At 49.3% G+C, this 20,043-nt stretch overlaps 1 protein-coding gene across 1 annotated transcript in view; it reads left to right on the forward strand.

Moving 5' to 3' along the window:
- The window catches only part of slc44a2 (solute carrier family 44 member 2 (CTL2 blood group)), a 116,206-nt gene that overhangs the window by 38,804 nt on the left and 57,359 nt on the right, over positions 1-20,043 (forward strand). The window contains 5 exon segments of the mRNA XM_085971950.1: positions 7,560-7,608; positions 9,990-10,063; positions 14,772-14,856; positions 15,638-15,722; positions 17,018-17,146. Coding sequence (XP_085828076.1) covers positions 7,560-7,608; positions 9,990-10,063; positions 14,772-14,856; positions 15,638-15,722; positions 17,018-17,146 — 422 coding nt within the window.

Consider the following 20,043-nt stretch of genomic DNA (forward strand, 5'->3'; position numbering starts at 1 on the left):
CAGCCTGGATGGACCAGAGGGTCTTCACCTGGCCGTCATTGTTCGTGTGACTCCTTCTGCAGAGTGCGTGTGTGCGGTTGTCGGTGAGGATAGGATTGGGATTACCTGTGAGGGCCCTGACGGTTGTATCCCGCCAACACTCACACGCGAAGGGCACCCATGAGTCTATACGTAATGAGATACCAGAGGGCAGTTGGTGCCCACGCCACTCTGAATATTCCTATCTGTTCCTGTGGAGGAGGGTGAACGTGTTGCTACAAGGCACACAATAATTAATCTGTCTCTCTGCAGCATATTCCATTCCTTTGTCCCACATACTTCCACTGAAGTTCAGGGAGTGCACGTCCGTTCTCAGTAAAGGCAATTCTCCGAGTATCCGTAGTGATGAGTGAGTATTTAGATCACTTTTTTAACATTTCAAATAATATAAAATCAGGGAAAACCTAGTTTGCCATTAAATTTTGTGCATGGATCAGGCTCTCTGTATAGTGGGAGGGAGCAGGAATGATCAGAATTATACAGCGATCAGGATTTTAGTATAATGGAGACAAGATGTTGACATGTGTTTGTTCGAACTGTGTGCCTGACAGGAGGTCTCGCGGTGCTTGCTGACACTGTGTTGCCAGACAGATTACAAGGAGATGTGAGCTGGTGGCAGTCACTGGGCTGGCAAATTTTACAGTCAGGGCCAGTCAGTTTAGCTGAATATTTCTCTGTTTGATTCTTGTAGTGGTTGAAATGATTGAAGTGTTGGGACCTGCTGCTTGTTCAGCATGACATCGTTGTCCAAGTGGCTGAAAGTGGGAGTATGTGTGAGCCTTCTCACCAGTTACATTGACAGCGACAATCTGGCATTTGTCCAGCCTCCTAAAGAAAAACTGAACGCCTCAGTAAAGCAGTTGTCCACTTGGCTCAGTGGGTAACACTGGTGTCCCTGAATCAGACATTTGTGTGTGTGTAAGCCCCACTCCAGAACCAAAACATCGAAACTAGACTGACACTCCAGTGCAGTATTAGGGGAGTGCCGGAGCGCGGGGAATGCCAGGCCGTGGGGAGAACTGTGTCGCCCGGAGCACGGGGCGTGGGGCGTGCCGGGACGTGGGGCGAGTCAGGAGAGCGGGGAGTGTCGAGACGCGGGGAGAATCGGGTCATGGGGAGTGCTGTCCTTCGGATCAGCCGATGTCGGTCTGTTAAGATGAATGCTAAGATTCCGTGGCAGGTCTGCCATACAGGGCAATATTCTAATTCATAAGAGTTCTTCTCTCAATAAACACCCAAACAAACTGATTAACTGGTGATTCCTCTGAGTGCTGTTTGTGGGAGGTTATAGTGTGCAGACTGACTGTATCGTCTGTCTACATAACAGCACTCACTGTCCTTCAAGAGTAATTCATGGTCTGAAGTACTCGGCTATTTTGCCAATATGATAAGTCACGACATTAGTGCCAGTATTTCCGGGTTTCTTGCGTGTTTATTTGATTAATGTAACTGTCAGTAGCAGGATGTGGGCAGCCTGAACCCTGTGAGACCACTTGCCACTCACCTTGGACTCAATGACTATTTAATTTCTCTGTGTAGCCCCCCACTCGAGCGCACTTCACTTCTCTCACTGAGTTTGCCTCCTTTTTTGCTTTGATGCTGTGTTACCTGATGTTTGGCATAATGTCACCTGGCATATGCACACAAGCGAAGGAGAGCAGAGCTCGGGCAGCAGTTAGTTTCCTGTGATGACGTAGTTTCCACACAGAAAGCATTGAGGTGTTGCAGCAGAAACAGCAAGAGCTGCAGATGTCTGAAAAACCACAATTGGAGGCTGCCCGTAAAGTTGAGCCAAAAATTTCTCATTTAAAAAAAAACCAGACGAGTCAACTTCTAAAGAAAAAAGATGCGTTCATGTTCTATGTGGAGAATTTTCATCAGAACAGGCTGATGGATGTTCCGTATATTTCCTGCATTACAGTCTTGTCTCATTGGCCAACAGAGGAAGCACACTCTAAATGTTGCAGCGTTATTGATCTGTGTCAGAAGTCAGCACCAGCGTTATTCTTAGCTTGTCTCAAACCAAAGGGCATTGTGCCAGTAAAGAGTTTAGAAAGTAGCAAAGGGCCAATAGGAACTTGCTTTAAGTATTATACTACTATATATGCATCCATACTGAGTCCCGACTTGAAAGAATTGCTAAATAACAACAGAAAATGCTGGAAAAACTCAGCAAGTCAGGCAACATCCGTGGAGAGAAATTCGAGTTGACGTTTCGGGTTTGACCCTTCTTCAAAACTTCACGGATGTTGCCTGACTTGCTGAGTTTTTCCAGCATTTTCTGTTGTTATTTCGGATTTCCAACATCTGCAGTATTTTGCTATCGTACTAGTTGAAAGAATTGCTTCCTGGTTTCCTCTTTTAGCCTTGGCTCAGTGGGCAGCACTCTCGCCTCTGAGTTAGATGTTTGTGGGTTCAAGTCCCACTCCAGGGATTTGACCACATGATCGAGACTGACACTCCAGTGCCAGCACTGAGGGAGTGCCGCACTGTCGGAGGGGCAGTACTGAGGGAGTGCCGCACTGTCGGAGGGGCAGTACTGAGGGAGTGCCGCACTGTCGGAGGGGCAGTACTGAGGGAGCGCCGTACTGTCGGAGGGGCAGTACTGAGGGAGTGTCGGAGGGGCAGTACTGAGGGAGCGCCGCACTGTCGGAGGGGCAGTACTGAGGGAGCGCTGCACTGTCGGAGGGGCAGTACTGAGGGAGCGCCGCACTGTTGGAGGGGCAGTACTGAGGGAGCGCCGCACTGTCGGAGGGGCAGTACTGAGGGAGCGCAGTACTGAGGGAGCGGCGCACTGTCGGAGGGGCAGTACTGAGGGAGTGCCGCACTGTCGGAGGGGCAGTACTGAGGGAGTGCCGCACTGTCAGAGGGGCAGTACTGAGGGAGCGCCGCACTGTCGGAGGGGCAGTACTGAGGGAGCGCTGCACTGTCGGAGGGTGCAGTACTGAGGGAGCGCCGCACTGTCGGAGGGGCAGTACTGAGGGAGCACCGCACTGTCGGAGGGGCAGTACTGAGGGAGCGCCGCACTGTCGGAGGGTCAGTACTGAGGGAGTGCCACACTGTCGGAGTAGGCAGTACTGAAGGAGCGCCGCACTGTCGGAGGGGCAGTACTGAGGGAGTGCCGCACTGTCGGAGGGGCAGTACTGAGGGAGTGCCGCACTGTCGGAGGGGCAGTACTGAGGGAGCGCCGCACTGTCGGAGGGTCAGTACTGAGGGAGTGCCGCACTGTCGGAGGGGCAGTACTGAGGGAGCGTCGTACTGTCGGAGGGGCAGTACTGAGGGAGTGCCGCACTGTCGGAGGGGCAGTACTGAGGGAGCGCCGCACTGTCGGAGGGGCAGTACTGAGGGAGTGCTGCACTGTCAGAGGTGCCGTCTTTGAGATGAAATGTTAAACCGAGGCCCCGTCTGCCCTCTCGGGTGGACGCAAAAGATCCCACGGCCACTATTTCATAGAAGAGCAGGGGAGTTCTCCCCGGTGTCCTGCCCAACATTTATCACTCAATCAACATCACTAAAGCAGATTATGTGGTTATTTATTTCATTGTTTGTGGGATCTTGTGTGCATATTGCTTGCTGCGTTTCCAACATAACAACAGTGACTACACTTCAAAAGTAAATCATTGGCTGTGATGTGCCTTTGGAGGTCCTGAGATCGTGAAAGGCGCTGTAGAAATGCAAGTTTCTGTAAGATATTTCCATTTAATAAAAAAAAGACATTGGATTATCAATAAAGAGGGTATTGAACTTGTGGTGTTATGTAGCAAACAATAATAATGGAATGAAAATTCAGAATTGTTAAGGAACTGATCGCTAAAAATAAAGTCGGTGTTGCCATGTAATTGTTGAGCTGGCCCTGAGGAGCGGTGTGTTGCTGTTTATCACTTCCTGTTTGTGACCAGTGATGTGCACAGAGAGGGAGGGAGCGCACACGTTCAGTCCCCCCATTTTCACACAAGGGAAGGGGGCACAATGTGTAACAGCATTGCAATTGCAGGTAACAGGAGGGTGCCCGACAGGAACATGGGAATTGCTAGATGGGAAAAGACCACGGTCCATCTAGTTCGCTTTCTACTGTTCTGGTAGTCACATGATACAGCGACCAATGCAGTTCCTAGCCCCTGGTCAGCCTTGCTAATTTGGGAGGGTGGGGGGGTGCATGTACCCAGTGGAATTGAGGTTTCCAGAGAGGGAGCTGAGAATTCAGGGCGGAGTTGGAGACAGGACATATTGCATTGTTCTCGCAAACCACCTCCCAATTGGTGAACGGTGCTGGTCCAGCACTGGGAGCGGATTGGCTGGTCCAGCACTGGGAGCGGATTGGCTGGTCCAGCACTGGGAGCGGATTGGCTGGTCCAGCACTGGGAGCGGATTGGCTGGTCCAGCACTGGGAGCGGATTGGCTGGTCCAGCACTGGGAGCGGATTGGCTGGTCCAGCACTGGGAGCGGATTGGCTGGTCCAGGACTGGGAGCGGATTGGCTGGTCCAGCACTGGGAGCGGATTGGCTGGTCACCCTTGTTGGTTTTACATACATTTGAGGCACTTGAGCTCTGAATAATCTTTTCTCTGCTACACCAGTAGAATGAAAGGCTGCCCCTCGATCTCTGGAACACTGGAGCGATGCTCACTACAAAAAATGTCGATTCCTTTTATGTGAACTCACTAAATATGGTTCATCTGGAATATTTATTAATTGGCTGCCAGTTGTTTGAGTGAAACTTGCTGGATTTGACTTTAGTTCTCTGGTTTTGGTTATTGTGCAGCCGTGTAGATTTTTTCCAGCTGATTCATTACTCTCGAGGGTGTGTTGGAGATTTTTTTAACACAGGGAAGTGATCACACTTTCCAAAGCTTTATAGAAGCAAAAAGAAAGAAGAATGTGTAATTACTCAGGGTGGAGTGCAGAGCGAGAAGCTCTGAGCGAGATGGGGCTGTTGCCAGTGCCCTGTGGAGCCGGTGAGGGCCAGTGCCCTATGGAGCCAGTGAGGGCCAGTGCCCTGTGCAGCCAGTGAGGGCCAGTGCCCTGTGGAGCCAGTGCCCTATGGAGCCAGAGAGGGCCAGTGCCCTATGGAGCCGGTGAGGGCCAGTGCCCTATGGAGCCAGAGAGGGCCAGTGCCCTATGGAGCCAGTGAGGGCCAGTGCCCTATGGAGCCAGAGAGGGCCAGTGCCCTATGGAGCCAGTGAGGGCTAGTGCCCTATGGAGCCGGTGAGGGCCAGTGCCCTATGGAGCCAGTGAGGGCCAGTGCCCTATGGAGCCAGTGAGGGCCAGTGCCCTATGGAGCCAGAGAGGGCCAGTGCCCTATGGAGCCAGAGAGGGCCAGTGCCCTATGGAGCCAGTGAGGGCTAGTGCCCTATGGAGCCGGTGAGGGCCAGTGCCCTATGGAGCCAGTGAGGGCCAGTGCCCTATGGAGCCAGTGAGGGCCAGTGCCCTATGGAGCCGGTGAGGGCCAGTGCCCTATGGAACCAGTGAGGGCCAGTGCCCTATGGAGCCGGTGAGGGCCAGTGCCCTATGGAGCCAGTGAGGGCCAGTGCCCTATGGAGCCAGAGAGGGCCAGTGCCCTATGGAGCCAGTGAGGGCCAGTGCCCTATGGAGCCAGTGAGGGCCAGTGCCCTATGGAGCCAGTGTCCGATGGAGCCAGTGAGGGTCAGTGCCCTATGGAGCCAGTGAGAGTCAGTGCCCTATGGAGCCAGTGAGGGTCAGTGCCCTGTGGAGCCAGTGAGGGTCAGTGCCCTGTGGAGCCAGTGAGGGCCAGTGCCCTGTGGAGCCAGTGCCCTATGGAGCCAGAGAGGGCCAGTGCCCTATGGAGCCAGAGAGGGCCAGTGCCCTATGGAGCCAGAGAGGGCCAGTGCCCTATGGAGCCAGTGAGGGCCAGTGCCCTATGGAGCCAGTGAGGGCCAGTGCCCTATGGAGCCAGAGAGGGCCAGTGCCCTATGGAGCCAGAGAGGGTCAGTGCCCTATGGAGCCAGTGAGGGCCAGTGCCCTATGGAGCCAGTGAGGGCCAGTGCCCTATGGAGCCGGTGAGGGCCAGTGCCCTAGGGAGCCAGAGAGGGCCAGTGCCCTATGGAGCCAGAGAGGGCCAGTGCCCTATGGAGCCAGTGAGGGTCAGTGCCCTATGGAGCCAGTGAGGGTCAGTGCCCTATGGAGCCAGTGAGGGTCAGTGCCCTATGGAGCCAGTGAGGGTCAGTGCCCTATGGAGCCAGTGCCCTTTGGGGCTGGTGAGTACTAGTACAGTATTCTAACCAAGAACCTGCTGTCAGCTGCTGGCTATTGCCCCTGTTTTCTCTGAAGATGCTGACTTTTGCTCCCATTGGCACTGCACCCTCCCACTACATCGCTCAAGTGGCCATTGTTCACGTGAACCTAGTCTATGAATATCAGCACAATATTCAATTGTGGAAGGTGTTACGGCCAAGCCCAATCCTGTGCACATCTGTCATTCACACACACTTGCTGTCCAGCAGAAGACACTCGATCGGGAACAGGAACCCTGGATGTTTTTTCTTCCCTCCACTACCCCTGCTGGCCTGGGATCATCTAACTCACACAGACTGTTCCTTCTGTGCGCGACACAGACTGTTCCTTCTGTGCGTGGCTCAGTCCCTCACCAGACGGTATCATTACCCACTGAGCCACCAGGAGCAGCTGCATACTGCTGTTCCCCGTAATCAAACTCTCTGCTGTTACCACCCTGCGAATCCTGTGCATTATGTTCTATGCAGTACGATCGCACATCAAGCTGTATTGAACATATACAACCCTGAAGAAAAGGTAACATACATTTCTTTGTCTTCTTGATGAATGGGTGACAGGCATGTTGGGCAGAATGGTGGTGCAGCTCCTGTAGAAACCGAGACAGGGAGAGAGGCGGCCACTTTAAACGGTGCCATGAAGTGCGAGTTTCTTAAAGCAGTGAGGTGTACTTTGCTTCATTGTCCTCTCGACACTTTTTATAACCAAGTTGGTAACCCCTTTAATTTAAACGATTTAATGACTTTGTTACAATGACAGAGCACAATTTGAAGCAATCATGTTAGCTAGTGCACTGAAAAACAGCTTACCGAAGAATTTCAATCCTTTTGTCAGATTTCTTAAGTCAGTGTGTGAACCCCAGTTTTCACAGTACAGCTCATGAAACCTTCATGCCTCAGTGCAATGGCCACCTCAGGGCTTCTTACTTACAACTAGACATGTGTCAAAACCTCCGTGGCATTACTTTATGGCATTGCTTTGTAAAGAGACTCTTAAGAAATCTGTCGCAACCATTGGCAAGGACCCTATTTACCTAACCACCAAACATCTGTAGTGAAATTGTATGTCAACAGGAGGGTGCCAGTTATATTTCAATTATGTGAGTCTAGCTGTATTCTGTAACAACATGCGGCAGTACAAAGTTTAAAAGGTCTTGTGTAAAGTTGCTTATGGTCCTGTGTCAATTACTTGTGAGATATAATTTTGCATATAGCTTGCATAAATCTGAGTTTTTGTATGAATTTTAATGTACTTTCCTTTTCTGTGTTTTAGGTGAACCAAAGAAATTTGATCCATCATTCAAAGGGCCGATTGCAAACAGGTAGGAGGAAATATGGGCTTCAGTTATTCTGCAGTCGATTATATGATTGTGTGCAACGCTCACACTGTATTCCCTTGAACTAGAGTAAAAGTTACAGATTTTGCACTTCCAAACTTGGGTTGTGTCTAGAGAGAGTATTTTGAGCTGTATAACACTGGGGTGCAGTACTGGTGGGTACAGGTCTGTCACTGTATAACACTGGGGTACAGTACTGGTGGGTACAGGTCTGTCGCTGTATAACACTGGGGTACAGTTCTAGTGGGTATAGGTCTGTCACTGTATAACACTGGGGTACAGTACTGGTGGGGACAGGTCTGTCGCTGTATAACACTGGGGTACAGTTCTAGTGGGTATAGGTCTGTCACTGTATAACACTGGGGTGCAGTACTGGTGGGTACAGGTCTGTCACTGTATAACACTGGAGTACAGTACTGGTGGGGACAGGTCTGTCACTGTATAACACTGGGGTACAGTTCTAGTTGGTATAGGTCTGTCACTGTATAACTCTGGGGTATAGTACTGGTGGGGACAGGTCTGTCACTGTATAACTCTGGGGTATAGTACTGGTGGGTACAGGTCTGTCACTAACACTGAGGTACAGTACTGGTGGGGACAGGTCTGTCACTGTATAACACTGGGGTACAGTACTGGTGGGTACAGGTCTGTCGCTGTATAACACTGGGGTACAGTACTGGTGGGGACAGGTCTGTCACTGTATAACACTGGGGTACAGTACTGGTGGGGACAGGTCTGTCCCTGTATAACATTGGTACAGTACTGGTGGGTACAGGTCTGTCACTCTGTATAACACTGGGATGCAGTACTGGTGGGTACAGGTCTGTCACTGTATAACACTGGAGTACAGTACTGGTGGGGACAGGTCTGTCGCTGTATAACACTGGGGTACAGTTCTAGTTGGTATAGGTCTGTCACTGTATAACTCTGGGGTATAGTACTGGTGGGGACAGGTCTGTCACTGTATAACTCTGGGGTATAGTACTGGTGGGTACAGGTCTGTCACTAACACTGAGGTACAGTACTGGTGGGGACAGGTCTGTCACTGTATAACACTGGGGTACAGTACTGGTGGGTGCAGGTCTGTCACTGTATAACACTGGGGTACAGTACTGGTGGGTACAGGTCTGTCGCTGTATAACACTGGGGTACAGTACTGGTGGGGACAGGACTGTCATTAACACTGGGGTACAATACTGGTGGGGACAGGTCTGTCACTGTATAACACTGGGGTACAGTACTGGTGGGTACAGGTCTGTCACTGTATAACACTGGGGTACAGTACTGGTGGGTGCAGGTCTGTCACTGTATAACACTGGGGTACAGTACTGGTGGGTACAGGTCTGTCACTGTATAACACTGGGGTACAGTACTGGTGGGTACAGGTCTGTCACTGTATAACACTGGAGTACAGTTCTAGTTGGTATAGGTCTGGTGGTTTAACCTCTATTTTGGGAGACGGATGGTGGTGTGTCTTCAAACTACAGTCATTAAAGTGCCTTTAATGATTTCATGCGTATTGACTTCAGGAAATTACCAGATTTGTTGATTTGGGGATTTTGTTAATACTGGGATTTCTCAAACAATCTTCTAAAGTAACCAGATAATCAACTGGTTTATTCTATTTCTCAACAGTAGATTTGATCTGGTCAGTAAACTGACTGTGTAAATAGGGTCTGTGAGTATTTTGTTATTTTTGGCTCCAGCTCATCATTAGGAACAGATGCAGCTGCTGGTGTTGGAGCTTTGCCACCCTTTTCATCCATTTCCTCCCCCAGTATTCTCTCTGTTGCCCCCTCGTCCTCTGCTGGCTCTGACTCGCTGGATACAGTTCGAGGCACCAGTCTCCCTGCAGTACCTGGTCAAATGTCTATTCTTTGTGTGTGAGATTTGACAGTGAATGGTGACAGGATATTTGGGGCATTGCACCCAAGCACACTGATGAGGAGCCAGGAACCTTTACAGATTTTTGTCCTGAGCTCCCATGGGTGCTGAGGTCAGCTAACCCAGCACAGACCAGGCTCAAACCCGGGGCCTTCAGCTCTCTTACACTGAGCACCTGGAGGTCCACTCAGTGAGTTTCATCATTAGCAAATCATACGAGCTCAAGCCCTGATCTCAGTCTTGCTCTGACCCCAGTCCCATTTAGGACCGGCAAAAAGGTAGCAGCTGTACCCATCCGGGAGAAAGTGTGGAGACTGGCTGGAGCTGTGTGAAACCTCAGGCTTGTTTTCTCTTAAAACGTGGCATCAGTTTGCAAGCAAGGAGAATAGTATTGAGGTCAATGACGTGAGGCAAAGCTGCAGTATCCATGCAGTGTCCTGGTTTGTTACTAACTTGTTCTGTGTCACTCCCTGTCCCTGCAGGAGCTGCACTGATATCATCTGCTGCCTGATCTTCTTTGTGGCCATCATAGGATACTTCATTGTGGGCTTAGTGGGTGAGTAAACACTGGCTGGTGGGTGGTATAGGTGTCACAGACCAGAAAGTGACTTATTCCAAGTGTTGCTGTTGAATCGGTGTGCAGCACCGTTATGTATTGACTCATTCTTTACCTCTCTACCCACGGTGAAACAGAGGATGGAGTCTCTGTAATGTGGTAATGGGCCCTTTCCCCATCCTTCCCTTCACTGCCCCCCACCCCCCAGTTGTGTTTGGATCCAGTTCCATGGGCACAGGCAGCTCTCTGGGACCTTGCCAAAATGTTTCTTCATTCTTCAGGAGCCCCGACGGTGAATGTTGACAGATGATTTGATTGTGGAGGGGCATTGAAGCTGGGTCTAACTCTACCTGCGATCTAGGTCACTTTTCACTGGGGGAGGGGGTCAGTTGGCAGGATCTGATTTTCATTCTTCCCCTCCCTTCCCGGGGCACTGAGGTCAATTATCAGACCCTTGTGCGATCAGCCTGAACCACTAAGCATTGGGAGCTTACTGGTCTGTAACCGCCCCGGGCGAGGCATTTACTCATTGAGCAATTGGGGAGCTTAGACATTTATAACTTGTTTGGATCTGACCTGACTCAAAATTTTGCAAATTAGAATTTATTTTTTTAACACGAGAGAGCGAAGTGCGTTATTAGCCTGCACATAAGCTCTCTGGGCTTGGGCAAGGAGGAGTGTGTCCCTATGGGAAGAGAGAGGGCTCCGTATTAGTTTTCATTCTCGGCATATGGGCATCGCTGGCAAAGCCAGCAATCATTGCCATCCCGAGTTGTCCTTGAGAAAGGGATGGTGGTGGTATCGAGCAAACAGAACTCTGCCTGTGTGCAGTTGTCAGTAGTTTAATTCAGAGACTCTTAAACGTGGGTGGTGAGTTTCTGCACATTAGACACCTGGCTGGCCCATTATAAAGAGGAGAGTAGAAAGTTGGTGGGGAAGTAAGTGAAATCTGATAAAGGTGCATTTACTCAAGTACCGCGCAACAGGAAATGGTGGAAAGGGTGAGAGTTTAAAATATATTTGTGTCAGTTTTATTTCTTTTAAGAGTTGCTGTAGCACCTGCTCTAAAAATAATCACTGTGCTTTACGATCTGACTACCTGTATAAACAGCTCGGCTTCCTGTGTCTGCACTCTCACTAATGGCTATATTTGCCTATTTTATTCACATTGTTGACTGTATAAATTGTCTCCCGTCCTGCCCTGAAGCTGCCGACTCTTGTTGGTTCGATGGAGGAGTGACTGAACTCATGTCCCATAGGCTTTCAGAGCGGACAGAGAGCAGATTTTCATCCCTTCGTCTGGGCTGCAATCGAACCCAGCTCGCAGCTTCAAAGGACAGTGGCTGTCCCCAAGATATCCAGATCCTGACTGCGGGCTCATATATGCTTCATATGTTGAAAGGTCAAAGACCAATCAGCATTGCTCTTCTGTGGAAAAGTGTTATTTAATGGCCAGTCAATTAACAATAACTGACGCCCACAGGAGAGCAAGTCACAAATCAAAACAGAAAATGCTCAGCCGGTCCGGCAGCATCTGTGGAGAGAGAAACAGAGTTAACGTTTCAGGTCAATGTCCTTTCATCAGAGCTGCAAAAAGCTAGAGTTGTAACAGGTTTTAAGCAAGTGCAGGGGCAGGAAAAAGGGGGAGGGGAGGAAAGAGTAAAAGGGAAGGTTGTGTTTGGATCCAGTTCCATGGGCACAGGCAGCTCTCTGGGACCTTGCCAAAATGTTTCTTCATTCTTCAGGAGCCCCGACGGTGAATGTTGACAGATGATTTGATTGTGGAGGGGCATTGAAGCTGGGTCTAACTCTACCTGCGATCTAGGTCACTTTTCACTGGGGGAGGAGGTCAGTTGGCAGGATCTGACTTTCATTCTTCCCCTCCCTTCCCGGGGCACTGAGGTCAATTGTCAGACCCTTGTGCGATCAGCCTGAACCACTAAGCATTGGGAGGGATTAAATGACAAAAGGAGATGGTAATGGGACAAGTAAAGAAACAAAAGATGGGTCTAGAGGAGGAGTAAATGGGAATCACACATTGTTAATTGAAAGATGATAGAGTGAGTGATGCAGTGGGCAGTGCCTATTCACTTAGAAACAATCTGCCATTAACTGCCTGTTGTGTTGTGCTGTATATATTAATCCACATGACAGGTTCTGCCCATCGGGTAAGAAATACAATGACTCAAGCTGCAGGCCATGCCTGCCTGATGTACTGACCATGTCTTGTGACCTGAACACTGTCCAATAATGCTGCGACAGTCCAGCCCTCCCTGTGTGAAGCGATTCCAGGTTAGAGCCATTCTCAGGATGTGGCCATCGCTGGCAAAGCCGACATTTATTGCCCATCCCGAGTTACCCTTGAGAAGGTGGTGGTGAACCGCCGCAGTCCGTGTGGTGAAGGTGCTCCCACAGTGCTGTTAGGGAGGGAGTTCCAGGATTTTGACTCAGCGACGATGAAGGAATGGCTGGCTGCTGAGTGGCTTTCATCCAACTGCTGTTGCTTGAGAGGGGCTGAATTTTCTTGTCTGAGCCTTTACCTGCTGTCTGACCAACCATGCAGGGAGTGACATTCCTACACATACTCGGTAGGAACACAGTTGATAGAAGCGTAGAATTTTGGTGCAGGAGGAGCCCACTGTACCTGTAGTGCCAGAAGCAGGGACCACCCATTCATAGAATCATAGAATGGTTCCAACACAGAAAGAGGCCATTCGGCCCGTCGAGCCCATGCCGGCTCTCTGCAAGAGCACTTCAGCTAATGCCACACCCCCGCCCTTTCCCCGGAGCCCTGCAAAAATGTTCCCCTCAGGTACTTGTACTTCTCCAACTCCCTTTTGAAAGCCATGATTGAATCTGCCTCCTCCACCCTTTCAGGCAGTGCATTCCAAATCCTAACCATTCGCTGTGTAAAAAAGTTTTTCCTCATGTCACCTTTGGTTCTTCTGCCAATCACCTTGAATCTGTGTCCTCTGGTTCTTGACCCTTCTGCCAATGGGAACAGTTTCTCTCTATCTACTCTGTCTAGATCCCTCATGATTTTGAACACTTCTATCAAATCTCCTCTCAACCTTTTTCTGTTCTAAGGAGAACAACCCCAGTTTCTCCAGTCTATCCACATAACTGAAGTTCCTCATCCCTGGAATCATTCTCGTAAATCTTTTCTGCACCCTCTCTAAGGACATCACATCCTTCCTAAAGTGCGGTGCCCAGAATTGACACAATACTCCAGTTGAGGCCAAACCAGTGTTTTATAAAGGTTCATCATAATTTCCTTGCTTTTGTACTCTATACCTCTATTTATGAAGCCCAGGATCACGTATGGTTTTTTAACCACTTTCTCAACCTGCCCTGCCACCTTCAACGATTTGTGCACATATACCCCGAGGTCTCTCTGTTCATGCACCCCCTTTAGGATTGTACCCTTTAGTTTATATTGCCTCTCCTCGTTCTTCCTACTAAAATGGATCACTATGCACTTTTCTGCGTTAAATTTCATCTGCCACGTGTCCGCCCATTTCACCAGCCTGTCTATGTCTTCCTGAAGTCTATTCCTCTCCTCCTCACTGTTCACTGTGCCTCCAAGTTTTGTGTCATCTGCACATTTTGAAATTGTGCCCTGTACACCCACGTCCAAGTCATTATTCCATATCAAGAAAAGCAGTGGTCCTGGTACTGACCCCTGGGGAACTCCACTGTATACCTTCCTCCAGTCCGAAAAACAACCGTTCACCACTACTCTCTGTTTCCTGTCACTTAGCCAATTTCGTATCCATGCTGCCACTGTCCCTTTTATTCCATGGGCTTCAACTTTGCTGGCAAGCCTATTATGTGGCACTTTATCAAATGCCTTTGGAATCCATGTACACCACATCAACCGCATTGCCCTCATCAACCCTCTCTGTTACCTCATCAAAAAACTCGATCAAGTTAGTTAAACACGATTTGCCTTTAACAAATCCGTGCTGGCTTTCCTCAATGAATCCACACTTGGCCAAGTGACTGTTAACTTTGACCCTGATTATCGTTTCCAAAAGCTTCCTCACTACTGAGGTCAAACTGACTGGCCTGTAGTTGCTGGGTTTATCCTTACATTCTAACCCCAATTCTCTGCTCATTCCCTGTAATCTGTGGTATTTTTCTTCAGGTGTGTTTGTTAAACATCACGACTGACCCGGCTTCCGTAGCTACTATATTCTAATAGCCCTTTGCATAAACACATATCTTGTAATCGCCCCCTTTATGCCTCTAATATTCCAAATTACCAGAACTGTTTACTTTTACAAGCCCTTTCATAATGGTGCATTTATCCATCACCCCAGTTTAAAGCAATGTTTGTAAACTACTGACCAGTGTTCTTGAGGGGAAGGGGAATGTACACAGCAGAGGAACAGCTATTTAGTGTATTTTTTTAAAGGATGTTGCACATATCCACGATAGAAGAGGTCAGCATAGAATCCACGCTGGGTACTGCTGGAGTGCTTGCTGCCTTGTGCACTCAGTATAGGATATGGTTGAGGGTGGAGGTAGTTTGGTTGGAGCTAAGGATGGGGGAGGGTTTTGGCTGGGCCCTGAGGCACTTGCCTGCTTACCGTGCTGCTTCTCTTGGGGGCAGTTTGTTGTATTTTTCTTTTAAATAATGAAGGTAAAGTTGATGCATTGACTGTTTTGCTGTGCTGATGATCAGTGTGTGACGGTCTATTTTTAGCATGGACACACGGAGACCCTCGGAAAGTGATCTATCCGACCGACAGCCGCGGAGAGTTCTGTGGTCAAGTTGGAAGCCGGAATGAGTGAGTACTCTTCCTTTCACCGGATACCGAACCAGTGACCTAACCGAAAGACATAAAGTGGGTGGAATTGCACAATAAAGCCCCCAAAATGGTGATCAAAATCCCCAAAACCAATGTAATAAAAATGTCTTCAGTCACCTTAATACAGTGGCCCGGCCCGGGATTCAGTTCACCGCTGGCGTACTAGGTTAAGGCACTGCCTGGTGTGACAGTAAGCCATTTAAAACCAGAAGGACCCAGATTCAACCCCCACTCTCTGCTCAGTGTGCCAGTCAGATCCGAGAGTGACCCTTCAGTGGCCCTGGGTTCAAGAGAGAGCAGCCAGAAATCCCCCCTCCTGATTGCTTTCCGGTGACCTCTGCTACACTTGTGAGGTCAAGATCTGGTTTTGACTGTGAGGCCTTTGGCAGTCAAATTTCTTGCTGACAATCACTGGCTGGGCTGACAGATAAAGAACAGTATTTGGGTAAGGAAATTGACAGACATGGCTGGTACCTCAGCACGGTGAGGAGGGGGGGAAGGGGATGGAGTCGGGTCATTGCTGGCCTGCTGTCGTCGACCTAGTTCTTTGCCCGTGTGCTGTCGTCGACCCAGTTGTTTGCCCGCGTACTGTCGTCGACCCAGTTGTTTGCCCGCGTGCTGTCGTCGACAGAGGGTTCACAGTCAGTGTCTGTTTAACAGCTTGGCTGCATGATGTGTGGCTGGGGAGAAATGAAGAGATTGCAACCTCAGTTTAAAAACAGTTAGTGGCATTTCTCTTTCTTTTTTGTGACTTTTCCAGACACAAACCGTTTCTGTTTTATTTCAACATTCTCAAGTGTACCAGCCCTCTGGTACTGCTGGAGTTCCAGTGTCCAACCCCACAGGTAAGAAAATTACTCCTTTCTGAGTGGAAATGGACAAAACTTTCATGATTTTAAATGTCACTGCCTCGCAATTAAGGGCGTGCGATTCCTCCTGTTTATTTTAGCAGAAAGTCTGAGAGCACAGAAAGGAATTAAACTTTCCTAACGTGAAAAGGTTGCAAAATAAGATCAAGTGAAATGTCGGTGTGTGTTCCCGGGCCGGGTGTCGGGTGTGTTCCTGGGGGGTGGGGGGGTGCAGGGGGGCAGGTGTGTGTGTGTGTGTGTTGAAGCACATGAAATTAATATCAATCCAATTTTTAGTTGGCATGGGTCAAGGTCGAGAGCATAGACATACTCTAATTTATCACTAACTACACCTCATTCGGAGAAGCTACTGGACGGCTGACACAGAAAATAGACCAATGTCCGACTGGTGCAGTAGTTGAACCTCCAGCAAAGTGTGGTGCGGAATAAAGGAGCTTTACTCTGTATCTGACCTGGTTGTACATGCCCTGGGAGTGTTTGATGGGACAGTGTAGAGGGAGCTTTACTCTGTATCTGACCTGGTTGTACATGCCCTGGGAGTGTTTGATGGGACAGTGTAGAGGGAGCTTTACTCTGTATCTGACCCGTGCTGTACCTGCCCTGGGAGTGTTTGATGGGACAGTGTAGAGGGAGCTTTACTCTGTATCTAACCCATGCTGTACCTGCCCTGGGAGTGTTTGATGGGACAGTGTAGAGGGAGCTTTACTCTGTATCTAACCCGGGCTGTACCTGCCCTGGGAGTGTTTGATGGGACAGTGTAGAGGGAGCTTTACTCTGTATCTGACCCGGGCTGTACCTGCCCTGGGAGTGTTTGATGGGACAGTGTAGAGGGAGCTTTACTCTGTATCTGACCCGGGCTGTACCTGCCCTGGGAGTGTTTGATGGGACAGTGTAGAGGGAGCTTTACTCTGTATCTGCCCCGGGCTGTACCTGCCTGGGAGTGTTTGATGGGACAGTGTAGAGGGAGCTTTACTCTGTATCTGACCCGGGCTGTACCTGCCCTGGGAGTGTTTGATGGGACAGTGTAGAGGGAGCTTTACTCTGTATCTGACCCGGGCTGTACCTGCCTGGGAGTGTTTGATGGGACAGTGTAGAGGGAGCTTTACTCTGTATCTGACCCGGGCTGTACCTGCCCTGGGAGTGTTTGATGCTGATACTAAATCCATTCCCAAACACTAATGCACCTCACTTTGATGAACCTAAGAAAGTTATTGAAAGAGCCTTGATAGTCACCCTGCCCTTTGCCGATCCCATCGATTTTGCTTTTGCAGACCTGTGTGGCTAAATGCCCAGAAAAGTTTGACAGCTTCATAACTACATATGGGTTGCTGAAGGTGAAACCAGAGAGATGGAAGAATTACATCCAGTTCTGTAAACCAGGCTTTAATGATACCACCAAGGTGAGTTGCAGTAATGTTGTTTTCACTTGTTTCTTCTTCCAGTTTTTCCCCTCCTCTCCTTAAAGCACTCACTCTCCCTGGGGTACAGTTCCCCTCCTCTCCTGAAGGTGCTGACTCTCCCTGGGGTACAGTTCCCCTCTTCTCCCGAAGGTGCTGACTCTCCCTGGGGTACAGTTCCCCTCCTCTCCTGAAGGCGCTGACTCTCCCTGGGGTACAGTTCCCCATCTCTCCTGAAGACACTGACTCTCCCTGGGGTACAGTTCCCCTCCTCTCCTGAAGGTGCTGACTCTCCCTGGGGTACAGTTCCCCATCTCTCCTGAAGGTGCTGACTCTCCCTGGGGTATTGTTCCCCTCCTCTCCTGAAGGTGCTGACTCTCCCTGGGGTACAGTTCCTCCTCTCCTGAAGGTGCTGACTCTCCCTGGGGTACAGTTCCCCATCTCTCCTGAAGGTATTGACTCTCCCTGGGGTACAGTTCCCCTCCTCTCCTGAAGGTGCTGACTCTCCCTGGGGTACAGTTCCCCATCTCTCCTGAAGGTGCTGACTCTCCCTGAGGTACAGTTCCCAGGCACAAGCTGTCTTAGGTGGCTTTCCCAAGGGGCCATTCTTCATGTGTGACCCTAGACAGCGAGTGGCAGCAGGTATTGAATCGTCGGGAGTATCGCAGCCGAGCCCCATCTGTCCTCACCCGACATCAACACACACTGGACAGCGTTCGGGATCAGGAACCCTGGCTGATTTCCTTCTACTGCAGCTAACTTGGCACTGACTGGGGCTGTAACCTGGCACCTTCTGGTCTGTATGGATCAGTACCACACTGGGCAGCGCATTACTCGCTGAGCCAGTGAACCCCCTGACAAAGGCAGCTGTGTGAGAAGGGCTCGGATGTGGTTTCAGGTTGTTCCAATGTACTTTTTCCAGACACAACCCAAATGTTTTTTGAACTCACTTTTTAGATTAATGTGCCCAGGTTTAAAAATTACCGCTAAATCGTAGTAAACCATTTAGTGGAGAGTTTGAGGGAGGCCCACCATATTCTCCCATCACCTTTGAAAGTGGAAGATTGCAGGAGCAAAACATACAGGCTAAACTTCAGAGTCAGATTTATTTACAGAAGACATAATGTACAGAAGCAAAAAGACCCAGCATGATACACAAACAGCTTGCACAACTATTTTTTTAAAGTATGAAATGCTTGCAGTTCTCTTCAGTAAATTCTCAGTAAGAATCTCAGAATGGTGATCACGGGAGAAGATCATTCCCAAGATTCCTGTTTGCACTCCATGTGAAGGTTAGATGAGGTAGAATCACAGGTGACTGGCCTCCAAGACATAGGCCCTGGATTAAATGGGTGTCCTTTGATGCCATAGAGTCATAACGGCAGAGAAGGAGGCCATTCGGCCCATCGAGTCCGTGCCAGCTCTCTGTGGAGCAATCCAGTCAGTCCCATTGCCCCACTCTGTCCCCGTAGCCCTGCAAGTTTATTTCCCTCAAGTGCCTAACCAGTCTCCCCTTGAAAACATCGAGTGTCTCCGCTTCCACCACTTCCATCGGCAGCGAGTTCCAGGTCCTCACCACTCGCTGCGTAAAAAAGTTTTTCCTCACGTCCCCCCTGTATCTCTTGCCCAAAACCTTAAACCTGTGTCCCCTGGTCCTTGTACCATCAACTAGTGGGAACAGCCTTTCCCCGTCTAGCCTATCCAAACCCGTCATAATCTTGTACACTTCTATCAAATCACCCCTCAACCTCCTTTGCTCTAATGAAAACAAATCCAGCTTCTCCAACCTGACCTTGTAGCTAAGATTCCCCCATCCCCGGAACCATTCTGGTAAATCTCCTCTGCACCCTCTAAAGGGCCTTCACATCCTTCCTAAAGTGTGGTGACCAGAACTGGACGCAATACTCCAGTTGTTGCCTAACCAGCACTTTATAAAGGTTCTGCATAACTTCTCTACTTTTGTACTCAATACCTCTATTTATGAAGCCCAAGACCCCATATGCTTTGCTAACCACTCTCTCAATATATCCTGCCACCTTCAGGGACCTATGCACATTAACTCCCAGGTCCCTCTGTCCCTGCACATTCTTTAAAACTGTGCCATTAAGTGTATATTGCCTCTCCCTGTTCCTTCTGCCAAAATGCATCACCTCACACTTCTCTGTATTAAATTCCATATGCCCCTTGTATGCCCATTCTGCTAGCCTTTCTATGTCCTGTTGCAGTCGATTGATATCATCATCACTGTTTGCCACACCCCCAAGTTTGGTGTCATCGGCAAATTTAGAAAATAAAAACAAACCCTTTTATGATGCAACTTCACCAAACTGGCATCACAGCAAACCATGCACTAATGGTCGGGGGAATGGTCACGTCTCTTTGATGTTCACACTTACCCCGTTGTGATGGTTTCAACACCCGAGAACAGTTGGAAAGTATGAGCCCGACTGTGTGGTTGAAATACCCGATGGCCTTCAAAGAACCTATGATTTGATTAAAAATAACAACAGAAAATGCTGGAAAAACTCAGCAGGTCAGGCAACATCCGTGGAGAGAAATTTGAGTTGACGTTTCGGGTCGAAACCCTTCAAAACTGGAAAGGAAATTAAATAGATCGAAGGCAGGGCTGCGATCGAACAAAAGAGACAATAACAGGTATTCGAAGCCAGACGAGATGGTAATAGGCCCGTGGAGACAAAAGGCAGCTGAGATTAGGTGTGAAGTGTACTGGCAGGTAAGAGACAGCTGCCAGGTGAGAGAGAGAAACAAAAGGAAAGGAGGGGAGGGGGGGGGGGGGAAAGGAGGACCCGAAACAAAGGGGTGGAAAAAATTATAAGTAAAAAAGTAATAGGGGCCGAGGTTATGATCTGAAATTGTTGAACTCGATATTGAGTCCGGAA

The sequence above is a fragment of the Somniosus microcephalus genome, chromosome 31 (genome assembly GCF_052327205.1).
Source record: "Somniosus microcephalus isolate GS21.2 chromosome 31, FLI_Smic_1.0, whole genome shotgun sequence".
In the NCBI taxonomy this organism is placed as follows: Eukaryota; Metazoa; Chordata; class Chondrichthyes; order Squaliformes; family Somniosidae; genus Somniosus; species Somniosus microcephalus.